The sequence below is a fragment of the Achroia grisella genome, unplaced genomic scaffold (genome assembly GCF_030625045.1).
Source record: "Achroia grisella isolate CSIRO2021 unplaced genomic scaffold, CSIRO_AGI_Agris_v1 utg856, whole genome shotgun sequence".
Lineage (NCBI taxonomy): Eukaryota > Metazoa > Arthropoda > Insecta > Lepidoptera > Pyralidae > Achroia > Achroia grisella.
The window spans coordinates 4,477,034-4,489,474 of record NW_026713045.1 but is presented as its reverse complement, the minus strand read 5'-3'; the positions used below and the strand labels follow the sequence as shown (position 1 = coordinate 4,489,474).

Sequence of the window (12,441 nt, the reverse complement as noted above, 5' to 3'; positions counted from 1 at the left end):
ACTTCACACTCGCTTTTGACATTTTATTACTTAATGGAGTGGCCATTTTATTTTTTGGGTTTATTATTAATTGAACACTTTGGTTATTATTCAACTATGTATATTTTTTTATATTTTATTGCATCTTTAAGCTGTATTTAATTTTCTTTGTCTATTCAAACAAAATAGTTTTGTTATCATTCATTTGTTGAATTACACACAATGTTTGGGTCCTTCTAATGTGGATACATAGAAACAACATCTTTTCTTTGTATAGGTATAGTACATTGTACAATATTTAGTACAACCTGATTGTTGTAGCAATAGTTTTCAGGATTCAAATGAAATAGAATCGGTATTAATCATAGTTAATTTACTAATGTGTACGTATTACTGTATTCCTCGATATGCAATATAAATACAAAAATTTGAAGCATTATTGTTGAAATACTACTGTATGAAATGGTAATTTTAGGTAAACTACTCTTTTAGCAATTTAAATATAACAACAATAGCCTATTTAATTTAAATAATAAATACGAAGCGCTTTATAGAATATTTGCTTGGAGAGTCTTTCATCAAACAGCACTCTAAAATATTTCTTGCCAAAGGCACACTCTTGTACACGCCAAAGGACTTTGAGCGGTGCGGCAAAAGCGGATTTTGGTCCAACAGTAGCTTTAGATGGAACGGTACATACAAAATGAAATTGCGAATGCAATAATATTTTCAGACATTCAGTCTGATTCAATGATGAATATAATATGCATAACATAAATTTAAAATGTGAACTTTCTTCAATAGTTTTAAATTTTCAAAGATTTTACACATTATATAATGAAATAAGTATCAAATATGCTATATACCTATATTATCGCAGGTACTATTACATATGATAATAGATTAACAGAATATAAGAGTGAAGTTACACACTTCACACTACGGTTATAATTATTGGTTTACCTATATTTTACCTACTGCGCTTTGATGTATAACCCACTGCTGTTTTTATTTACGTATTCATAATTTTAAATATTTTTAGTAGACGCTTATATTATAACTAGTCACATAATATTGTATTGCTGAAAATATTTTTATTATAAGAAAAATCATATTAAAAATGTTACATAAAAAAGCGATATATAAAAATATAACTACACATTCACCACTACCGTCTGCACTGTTAGTAACCAAAGCATAAATAAAATGAATGATAGAAGTAATGTAAATTATGATAGAAGCGATACACATAACATGGCTGTCTCAATTGCCACTTACGGGGATAGAGGCCGGTTTGTTGACAACCACAATGTCCTCGTCGATATGTACGAGGGTGATGGGTTGGCTGGTGACCGGTACTTCGTGCCTGCAACGATATACACGTCAGGCCTTCGGCTTGAGGCGAGCTCCAGACACTGAGCAAAGTATCTACATCCCATTATCATCGGATTAGTGATTTGTACAACGTTTTTGGACGACATTACGGAATTGCTCAGGGTCCGTTGAAATTCAAATCGTTTTGACGTATGTAAATATATTATACATTAGAACAAAACAACAACAAATGAACATGCGCGAGCGAATATATACAATGGTACGTGTGAGGTAAGTACGTTGTTAAACGAAGACACAGTTTTATAATAATTAATAATGACAGTGTAACTTCTATTTGTGTCTTAGTTAGAAGCGGTCAGTGCACTCGCATGCTCATTCGGTATATTATCTTTATATTAGAGAATTATTTCTATTATATATAGTAGACTGTACATACATATAAATATTATTTATTTTCATAATAAGCTCCTATACATATATGCAAAATCATTTAACATTTTAAATGCTGCTAAACATTTTCATTATGTCAATTACTTTAAGTATATTGATATCATGTGGCAATTGAAATGTTAAACAATTGGCTAATATTTATTAATATATAATTAAAAGTGTTAATTATATTTAATTACGATTTTTACAGGGTTTCTTAGCACTGCTGAAGATACAAGGCAAGAAGTCTGTTAATAGGAAAACTAAGATTGTATCTGTGTCCAGTATATAATGTACAAGTGTATGTGTACATTGGAAATTCCAACTAGTGTATCAGGAAATCTATACTTTTTGTAATTTAAGCTATCTACAATGAGCCACAGATATTAGAGTTGCCAAAAAATGTGGAAACTGTACCTATGAACGACATTCGCGAGAAGGTCGTTGTGTTTGAGCCGGTAATCTGGATCCACTCGTTCATAGTTGACAGTAAGTGTACCCGCTCTGATGCACCTTTCATATTCAGCTGCCGGATGAGCCCTGAACTCCCTTGCAAAGACATCGAGGATTTTCTCACCCACCCACCTTCCTTTGGTGAATGTTGTGAATGTGAAGTAGTATGGGTATACTTTCCTAAGTCCTGTAATTACGATGGAAAATTAACATCCTTATCAACATTATAATCTGAAAATAAAACTTAATTTATTATTAACACTTGTTTAATTTAAACTGCATAGCTTAGTTTAGTTAAATTTGACTATCAATATATTATAAAATAGTAGTAGACATAAACTGGATATTAGCCAAACATTACAAAATTATATTAGATAATCTATAAGACACGGAATATTACATCAGTGAAAATTTGTTGATAGATTATTGCAGTATCTACATGACTATCTAATAATATGGTAGGGTAGTGAAATTAAATTGAAGAAAAAACGGCATTGCGGTAAGATGACTAAGGCCATTAGTCAATAACATAATGGAACGCTCCGCTCCCTTACGGTAACCATGTTGGAAAATGTAATGCCAGAATTTTATCAGTCAAGAGGATTCATATTAAATAAAGTATTCACCGACGTCTTATTGAATAACAGACCTTTATTGAAATGTAATGCAAAAAGCTTCGACTAATAAAGGATGAATATTATATGTATTTCATAAGATGTAAATAGACGAAAGACGAAAGGATGACGACGTAGCTGTAAAAGATAAAAGTGGAAGGGCTAAAGAGGTCTAGACTGATCTTTTAACATAAGACGTATTGTATTAGTTTAGAGTTGAGACGTGTTATGAAATAATGATGAAGCAAAAAATGTTTTAAACGAGAAATGTGTGAACATTATATCTGTGAGATCCAGTAAGAGATCTGGTGTGGAAATACGATATATATCAGGTCCAGTTCAATGTATATCGTCAAAAGACGATATTGAGAAAAATCATGAAAATGAAATTATCGACAAAGTTGTGGGAGTTGATGTAATCCAATAAGTTGCTGGAGATTATGGGCCGTCGCTCTTAAAGGAAATCAAAGGGATTTATGGATGGTATGAAATTGAAAAGGAAAATTCTTTAGAATACTTTGTGTCTGAAATATTGTGATGGTAAGTATCAAATACTACATTATTTTAATTATTATTGGATATCAATTTCATTAGATCTTACCCTAAATACTAATAGATAATGATATTGTACTTTAAATTCATATATATTATATGTCATTCAACATATTGAAAATGTTTGAAGTGTCAATATTTTTGAATAGCTATTAGCCATTAGCCATTCCCATGTAATTTTGTGAAAATGGAAGACTCTAATTTCCATGGCCTTATATTTTTGTATTCTTGCGTAATTATATTTTACATCAATTTAATTAATATATTTTTAATATTTGAATTTACATACAAATTTGTAACATTCAATAGACTAATTTATTTTTAGTCAAATGATCCAAATTTACTCCTTTTAACTTCATCCACTTGAGTTCATAAATCTGATAGTGGATTTTACAAGTACAATAACTCATTTAAAGTACGAAAGTGCTTACCATTTTCAATATAATAAGAGGTCTCGTTGTAACGGTCATCGGTAAACCCTGGCCTCTTCGCTTTTAAAGCTTTTGTTTCTAATTTTGCCTGCAACAATGAAATAAATTTACTATAAGAGTTTATTCTCGAAACACATTATATTAGGTATTTTCAATTAGAATGAACTGTGTAGTTATGCAAAATGGTTTCTTAGAACAAGAAACTGGGAATCGTTACTAATATTTATCATTATCTACTGTGGTAGAATATGGTAGCAGCTTATTTTAACACGAGAATTCTTTATATTAAACAAAGAGTTCGTCAATACTTTATTGTGTCCTATTTCATCACAGTAGTATATAATTTCTTAATTAATATTCTTTCTGATGGTCAAACATAAAATATTTGACTATCAGAAATAATATAATTCTAGACTAAAATCTAATTCTAGACTAGCTGTATCCGCGACTTCGTCCGAGTGGAATATAACTTTATTTTTCTAAAATAAAAGATTAAAAAATAAATAAAAGTAGTCTAATTTACTCCCTATTACATACTGATGTAATAGGGAGTAAATTATACCGGTATAATAGGTTAGTATATGGGTTAGCGTCGAGCGCAGGCATTTTTCAACGCATTATGTGTAGTTTACTGAGTGATATTCCCAACGTCGAGATATTCTTAGACGATGTTCTCGGTAGGAATAGAGCTATTGGAGGCATTTTTAGTAGATTAGATAAATATGGTTTTAAATTAAAAACTAAATGATGTAATATTTAGGATTTGTAAAAGGACGGAATAAAAACGGACCCGGATAAAATCCAGGCTATCACAAAAATACCACGAGAGTGTGTGACCGAATTAGAAATTTGTAAGGAATATGAGTTCTAGATTGCGTACCTTTATACGATTTTTAAAAAAACATAAATCGACGGGACTTTTCTTGGTAGGTAATTGTACCTACCAAGAAAAGTCCCGTCAAAATCGGTCCAGCCATTTCGGAATCAATAGACAGACAGACAAAAATTATAAAAAATGTTAATTTGGTGTATGTACCGTATTTATATTCATATGCATGTAGTAAAAAACGGTTATTTCAATATTACAAACAGATACTCCAATTTTATTTATATGTATAGATGACATTCGTATTATCTCACTGTAAGTGGTTTACCCATATATGGGCTAATGCTATAATATATTCTTTTACGTATAAGCCATATAAATGACTAATTTACAAAGACACGCCAAGACTATTTACTAAACCACGTATACAAAAATAAGCTATACTTGGAACTTCGAGAAACTTCCTGATTCCACTGTCGACTTGACGAGAACCCTATAAGTTTATACAAGGCAACAATTCTTCGAATATTCGTCGAAATAATAATAGATTGACAGAATATACGAGAGAATTGTGTGCCGAAATCGCTTTTAAAAACTTCTGTCTGTCGGGACTCTACGCTGAAATGGAAAAAGTTTTCCAACGAAACAAAGCCGGCACGGGGTTTTATTAATTCCGCCGTCGCCCGTGTTGTTTCATGTGCGGATTGTATCGTTAAAATTTCAGGTAGACGTGAATCGGACTACCTACCTAGCAAATGGATGAAATCATTGCATAATGTCGAACATACATACATTAATAGTAGTAGAGAAAGATATATTGCAGCGGACGTGAATAATGGAGGAAAGATAAGACTATAATATATACATAAATTTTAATAAAGTGGTAAAGAAAGATATATCATACTAGATGTAAATAATGAGAGAAAGGCAAGTCTATAATACAATATAAGTATAAGAATTCCAAAATTTAAGGCGGATATTTAAGTAAGACAAGACAAGGGCAATTACTGTCACGATTCATTTGTAGAAAGAGGTGAATTTTACCATTCTACAAACTATTGTAAACAACAAAAATACTTATAATGTTGTCAATATATATAATTACAATTTTCAATCAGTTGAGCATTGTATAAAAATTTACTAGGTATATAGACTATGTATACTTCATATCAACACCGATAAATTCAATACAAAACGTGGGGTGCAGCGAAATTCATTATGGTAAAAGTCTAGCGATTTACGAATCGTTCCCTCTGAGGCTTTGTTCGAAACAAAGACGATTTTTCATCGTGAAATACCTTCGGAATTATAACGGACTGAAACGAAATTTTAATTGAGAATAAATCTCGACTCATAATATTGTACGTGAGCAAAATAACAAAGAAATACAATAACAATTCCATTTTAATTTGTAATGTTTCGCTACAATTAAGATATTTAATTTATAACTTCATATTGTGCTCATATTATGCAAGTCTTAATGCAAATATTAATTTCGGAAAGTGTTCGGATTACTTTGCATTTGATTTAGTTATCTAAAAACTTCCAGGTGTTTTATCATATTTACTTATGTATATGATTGTATTAGAATAATGAAATGATATTAGGTATTGGAAGGTCTTCAATTAGTTCTGGTTAAATCTCTTATGTCTAATGATTATATCACAAATTGCTACCTTTATATCATTCTGTTTTCATAGTTATATAATAAATATAGTTTATTCCAATGAATATTTCGCATACTCGTATAAAATAAAATTAAAGTGTTAACAGTTATATCAATTAAAAAAGTGTGAATTCTCCAAAACATTATACAAATGGAATTTACTTGTAGCATTCAAATTTTACTAAATGCTGAATTGTTTATTTTAATTGTTATATGCGAAACGGTTTAAAATTCATTCGTAACTTTTAACACATGGTAGTTTGCAGTTCAGTGTTGCATAAACCGTATACCTTTACATCTATATATAATTGTATTTTATTATCTTTTTAACAACTCATTCTTGTAATTATTACATAGTATAAAATAAAGTCGCTGTCGCTGTCTGTCCGTCCCTATGTATGCTTAAATGTTTAAAACTACGCAACGGATTTTGAAGCGGTTTTCTTAATAGATAGATTGATTCAAGAGGAAGGTTTATATATATAATACATGTACACCCATGCAAAGCTGGGGCGAGTAGCTAGTATTATATAAATTGTTGTTGTAATTATATAAACTCGGAGGAGGGCCAATATTCGCAACACAGTATTATACTTCTATGAATATCATCGAAATTTTGTACACATGTTTCTATTCCAAATAACTTATTAATTATTATTAAATTTAACTTCACGACTGTTATCCTAGAGAGAGTAGTCAGGGACATGTCTACTGTCGATGTTATAGTGAAATCAAGTTCGTGCCCATATTATGCTATCGGTATATTCGAATCCAACATGGAAGGGACCAAACTTACTGCCGTCGCTTCTTTAGGTTAATTTACTATAGGTGTTTCAATCACCGGAGAAATATATATCAATACAAAGTTTTTTAAGTGTCGGCCAGATTCGTATCGGTCCATGTTGGAGAAGTTAACCACTACACTAGTATGCTTCTACTACTACTACTTGTACAACTATAGAAGCATTTATATTGTGTTTTCCTTTTCCATATTTCACTAAATAGATCTAGGGATGAAAAAGATTGGTGACACATTGTATTCTTGCTCCGTTATTTTTACCTTACTTATTTATTAATTTATGGGGCCATCAAGTAGAATTTTGTGACACCTACATTGTTGCTAGCGACGATACAAGTGATGATATTACATAACTTTATTACCTTGAGAGCGGGTAGCGTACGGTTACTTCCCTAAAATAAGGATTAAAAATAAGACCTCGACCTTATTCATCCACATATTAATCTATACTAATATTATAAAGCTGAAGAGTTTGTTTGTTTGAACGCGCTAATCTTAGGAACTACTGGTTCGAATTGAAAAAATTCTATGTGTTGGATAGTCCATTTGTCGAGTAAGGGTTTAAGCTATATAACATTACGCTACGACCAATATGAGCGAAGCATCAGTGAAAAATATTGCAAAAACGACAATGTTTTGATAACAACCACACGAGCGAAGTCGCGGGCACAGTTAGTACTATATAGTTGGGGTGACATATGAATGTAATTAAGCGATACAATGTCAAAATGTGGCCAGTAATATTGCTATTATTATAAAGGTATATAATAATAGTAATACCTCAGATTTTGTGTAAAAAGCCTATTATAGGATAGATGAATTCCTAAATGACAGCATTAATTAGCAAAATAAGTTTATTTGCGGACAACGTTATAATTTATTTTTATTACTGATTTCTTGAAATATGATAACGTAGCGGTTATGCATTAATTGGCGCATGCATTCTTATGTAAAGTGCGAATATTATAACTATCACATGGTAATTTTAAGTAGATATGACGTGCTCGAGTGTATTGAGTCTATATATGCTCACTGTTGGGTCTTTGCGCTCCCTAAAATATGGTCGAGCGTATTGATGGCTGGCTCTTCCATCATACTCGTGAACGAGTGCTGCATGTAAGGACTTGTCTGCTCTAATTACTACGACTGATTTCATGTTACTGTATATTTAATACTTGGCCCTAATAAATTAGTACTACTTGGTAGTTTAGTACACATTTTGACTTAAAAATGTAAAGTTAAAACTTATTTAAAAGAACAACATGCAAGTTTTTTGCTCATTCTTCTAGCTATGAGACAGCTTTTCGAATGAGCGTTAAATTAAGGAAGGATAACTGTGACTATTCCAAAGTGCTTAAATTAAAAAAGGATTTTCTAATCTATTCTATATATTTGACTTTAACTCTGTATTAATGTAATGAATTTTACTGTGTGTTAATGACTGTGTAATTTAATTAAAACTGCTAGTCTGTTAAACAGTAAAATACTATAAAGTTGGTGTAATTATTCACAAAATGCCATTTATAAGAGCACAGGGTAGATACAAAACCTTGCGTGCTATTGAATGACATTAGAATGTAATTAGGGCCTCCGAAATATAACTGTGCACGTAGCACTGGCAAACTTTTACAGAAAACACGGAAGTTAGTTTTGGTTACTAATGGGGTATTAAAGTGTCATTATTTTTCAGTGAAACACCTACATGGCATAAGGAAACCATAGTGTAATTATATTTCGGGCAATTTATAAACCTATAATTTATGATATGGGTGAAAATTTGCCTACTGGTCTATTATTAAATGACTATGTCATTTAATGTGTACAGATTAACATCGTTATGTGGATAACAGATATAATTTCATCTAGTTATTTCTAAAAGTTATACTTATAAAAAAAAACTATGTATTTTTTAAATTTTAGGCTTTAGAATTAGGTAGATATGTGGTCAACCTAAAAATGTTATATTTATGGTTAGGTTTACTAAGATGTCTCTATCTATTTGTCTAAATAATTTTGCTGCTTTGTTCGTGGGTAACTTGAATACGATATATCGACATAGCGAAAACATTACCCAAAGCAGTTTTTACGGTTCCTTTTTTAATCCTGTAATTATTAAGTTTTTTTTATTCTCTGGAATTATCCAGAGAATAAAAAAAACTCAAGTGAATTATCACTTGACGTTATTTAGTTCTAAACTAAGCAGAGCTTGTTTTATGAGTACAAGACAACGTATAATATATTATATATAGCTACCTATATACCTACTATACCTAGAAAATACCCAGTCCAACAAAAACAATCATACTCATGAATACAAATGTGTATAACGTGCGATGAATCAAACCCGCGACCAGCAGAAGTAAAGCAGTAAGCTAAACCGCTAGACCAAGTGGTATAATGGTAAACAAGGTGACGGCAGCGATGGTAGGTGGTAGTCCTGTAAATTCACTGCTTTATAAACACATTTTACAAAACAAGTTTTTTTGATGACAGAAATATATGACGCAGATGAATTTACACAAAATATCAAATACTGTTATTTAGAGGGTAGTGGATTATTAGTAATATGAACTATTCATCCCATTGCTAGCAATATACCATGTCAGGTTGACCTCCACGCGGTTCCCCCTGGAAATAATAATGACAAATTCTTGGAGAATTTGTCAAAATGGCTTCTCTGGCTGATTACATTTTATCATCCCCCACTAGTGCACCATTAGCGCAGGAAGGTGCATCATTCTATTAACATCCATAAAAAAAGAAAATACTGTTATTTCAGTCGTAAAAACATATTGTATTACTGTTACATTAGATATCGAATCTGGAAAAAGTTCAGCTCGCTATAAATCAACTAGGGATTTGTAGAGGCTCCACGATGGGACGGTTGGAATTCGTTTTTAATGAGGATGAATCTATGTGCCTAAAAAAATCCATAAGGCTCCATTTGTATGCCTAAACAAAATTCAATTACCGAATGTCTGTAATCGCATCACTGCAGAACGCCTACGATTATATGCCTAATTGTTTTTTTAATAATAAATAAATAACTCTGGATAATTAGTGTTTGTTACCTGACTCCTCCCAAAATGCTGCACCGATAGGAATGATTTTTTGTGCTGACTAGATGCTTTAGAAATATAATTGGACCTGGTATATATACTCGTATCATCTGTTCTACTAATGTATAAAAAATAACTATTGTTCCAATTTTATTTGTCTGGTGACGATATACAGAAAAATATTCGTATGTATTTTTTTTATTTAAATCATAATTTTACGTTGGCGACATTGCCAGAAATAGAATAGACAGATCTGTGGTCGAGCTTAAAACAAACTAGGAGGTTAGACCTATGGTTAGATTTACTGAGATATGTCTCTATAGATATAGATAACTATGAAGTAATTTGTTAGACACAATTCCCGCTATGTTACATTATCAGACATTTTGAACTGTGTTACGGGTAAACTTCTAAACTTTGACTTTGGCTCACTTCTGTATGAAGGTATAAGTATACTTATACAATCTGATTCAAGTTTGTCATTTCCCGTATAACTTTTTGACGGGCTGCTTTTAATGGATTATGAAAGTGGTAAAGTTCTGAGAGAAAGTTATTTTTAATAATACGGCATTGGTAAAATAAATTAATGTATTTATTTAATACGTAAAATTAAGAATATCACGCCATCTTTCCACGTTTTACAACCGCCATGATCACGGCTAAATAATGGCGGTTGTAACACTGCCGAAATATCGGGAACTCTATAATAATGAATAAAACATGGTAAGATCCCGTAATCTATATTATTAATATGTGAAACAAAAACTTTTCACTCCTTTTTACGAATGTTTGAGAACGGAGGAGTACGATTTTTCGCACACTTATACTTTATTAAAGAAGGAGTGCAGAAAGCTAATATTTTTTTAAAATAATGTTTTGTATATTAAAAAATATAAAATACAATAAATGAATAAAAAAAACATTACATACACTACCATGTATTTGACACACAAACGTACATATTCATTTGTTTATTGTAAAAAATCTGTGGTCAAGTTGAGGATAGATTATTATTTTTTGTCCTTAATATTATTTAATTTAATAGTTTTACTGAATGTTGAATTAATAATGGTCGAATTTCGACCATTATTATCTTAATTAGACGTATAAATAATGAGCACGTCAAATATTTTATTTAATATTGCATTGAAAGTCAATGTTTAGAATATTTATTGCTACTTGAAATAGACTTGAAATTTTTTTACACTATCCGTACCGTCCAGTTCGTCTAGGTACATCAGTTGAGTAGAACAGATAAGAGACTCAACTGCTAAATAACTAAAATTACTACTTCAATAAAGATTTTATGTAAAGATTTGATTTTAGAACAAAATGTATTCTTAATACTGTTTTCACTTACATTAATTAACATCTAATTAATTAAACCGAGGTGTCAGATTACAAACATCGTAGAAAAGTTGAAAGGGGAAAAAATGTGATTGCTAAACACGACCAGTCAGGAATGAAATATTGCATACACATGGTTTAAAAACAACAAACGAAATTATTTTCTGCATTACGCCGGTGACATCTGTTTGAAATACCATTTGATTTATTAATGCTTTTGTTCTGTTAGCGACTACGCTAAGTAGGTTAATCGGTACAATTAAACAATGCTATTTCTATTATATAATTGTTTTAGAACAATCTCAACTGATATCGCAACTTTAATTACAAAGTGTATTAATTATAAAAAAATATACGTGAATCAACCCTGAAACTATGACTTTAAAGTTGATAATCCATAATCTGTTTTCCGGGATTAGTGCAGTTTATTATTAAGCATGTGATGCTTGTTTTATGATATATGTATATCATGATAATAATAACAATTGATCTCTCATACATATGACCTCATGAAATTGTGACAATTTTTCATCGCCAGGATGGTGTGATGAGAAGTGACAACAAGGAGAACTTTCGAAATAAGACCATATACCAAGCCTGGTCAGCGTGGCAATATGAAGTTAATTCTTCTCTTATACGATAGAAGAAGAATTAACGGTCTGTGACTAATTGATAGTTGTCATAAGTAATCATGATGAAAAGAAGAAAGTTTGAAGAAAATATATGCAAAGTTCAGTATAAAGCATTTAAGCACTTTTGAATAGCCATTTTTTAATGGACCGCTCTTTCGAAAGTCTCAACACAAGAAAGAGCAAGAAACGTACGTGTTGTTCATTTAAATAATTTAGTTGCAACGAATACAGGTACGCAGGGAGGTCTACACTGGCGTATCATGATGGAGGAATCAAGTCTTAGAAATCTATTAATATGCATGAGATCAGTTATAAAGCA

The 12,441-nt window shown here is 31.1% G+C and overlaps 1 protein-coding gene across 1 annotated transcript in view; it reads right to left on the bottom strand.

Annotated features, from left to right (window-relative positions):
- LOC131852707 (pseudouridylate synthase RPUSD2-like) overlaps window positions 1-12,441 on the bottom strand; it is a 160,003-nt gene that overhangs the window by 20,459 nt on the left and 127,103 nt on the right. Inside the window, exons 4-6 of the mRNA XM_059203426.1 lie at window positions 3,794-3,881; window positions 2,161-2,383; window positions 1,258-1,345 (exon numbers count right to left, since the gene is read on the bottom strand). Of these exons, the coding sequence (XP_059059409.1) occupies window positions 1,258-1,345; window positions 2,161-2,383; window positions 3,794-3,881 (399 nt within the window). The remainder of the gene's footprint in view (window positions 1-1,257; window positions 1,346-2,160; window positions 2,384-3,793; window positions 3,882-12,441) is intronic.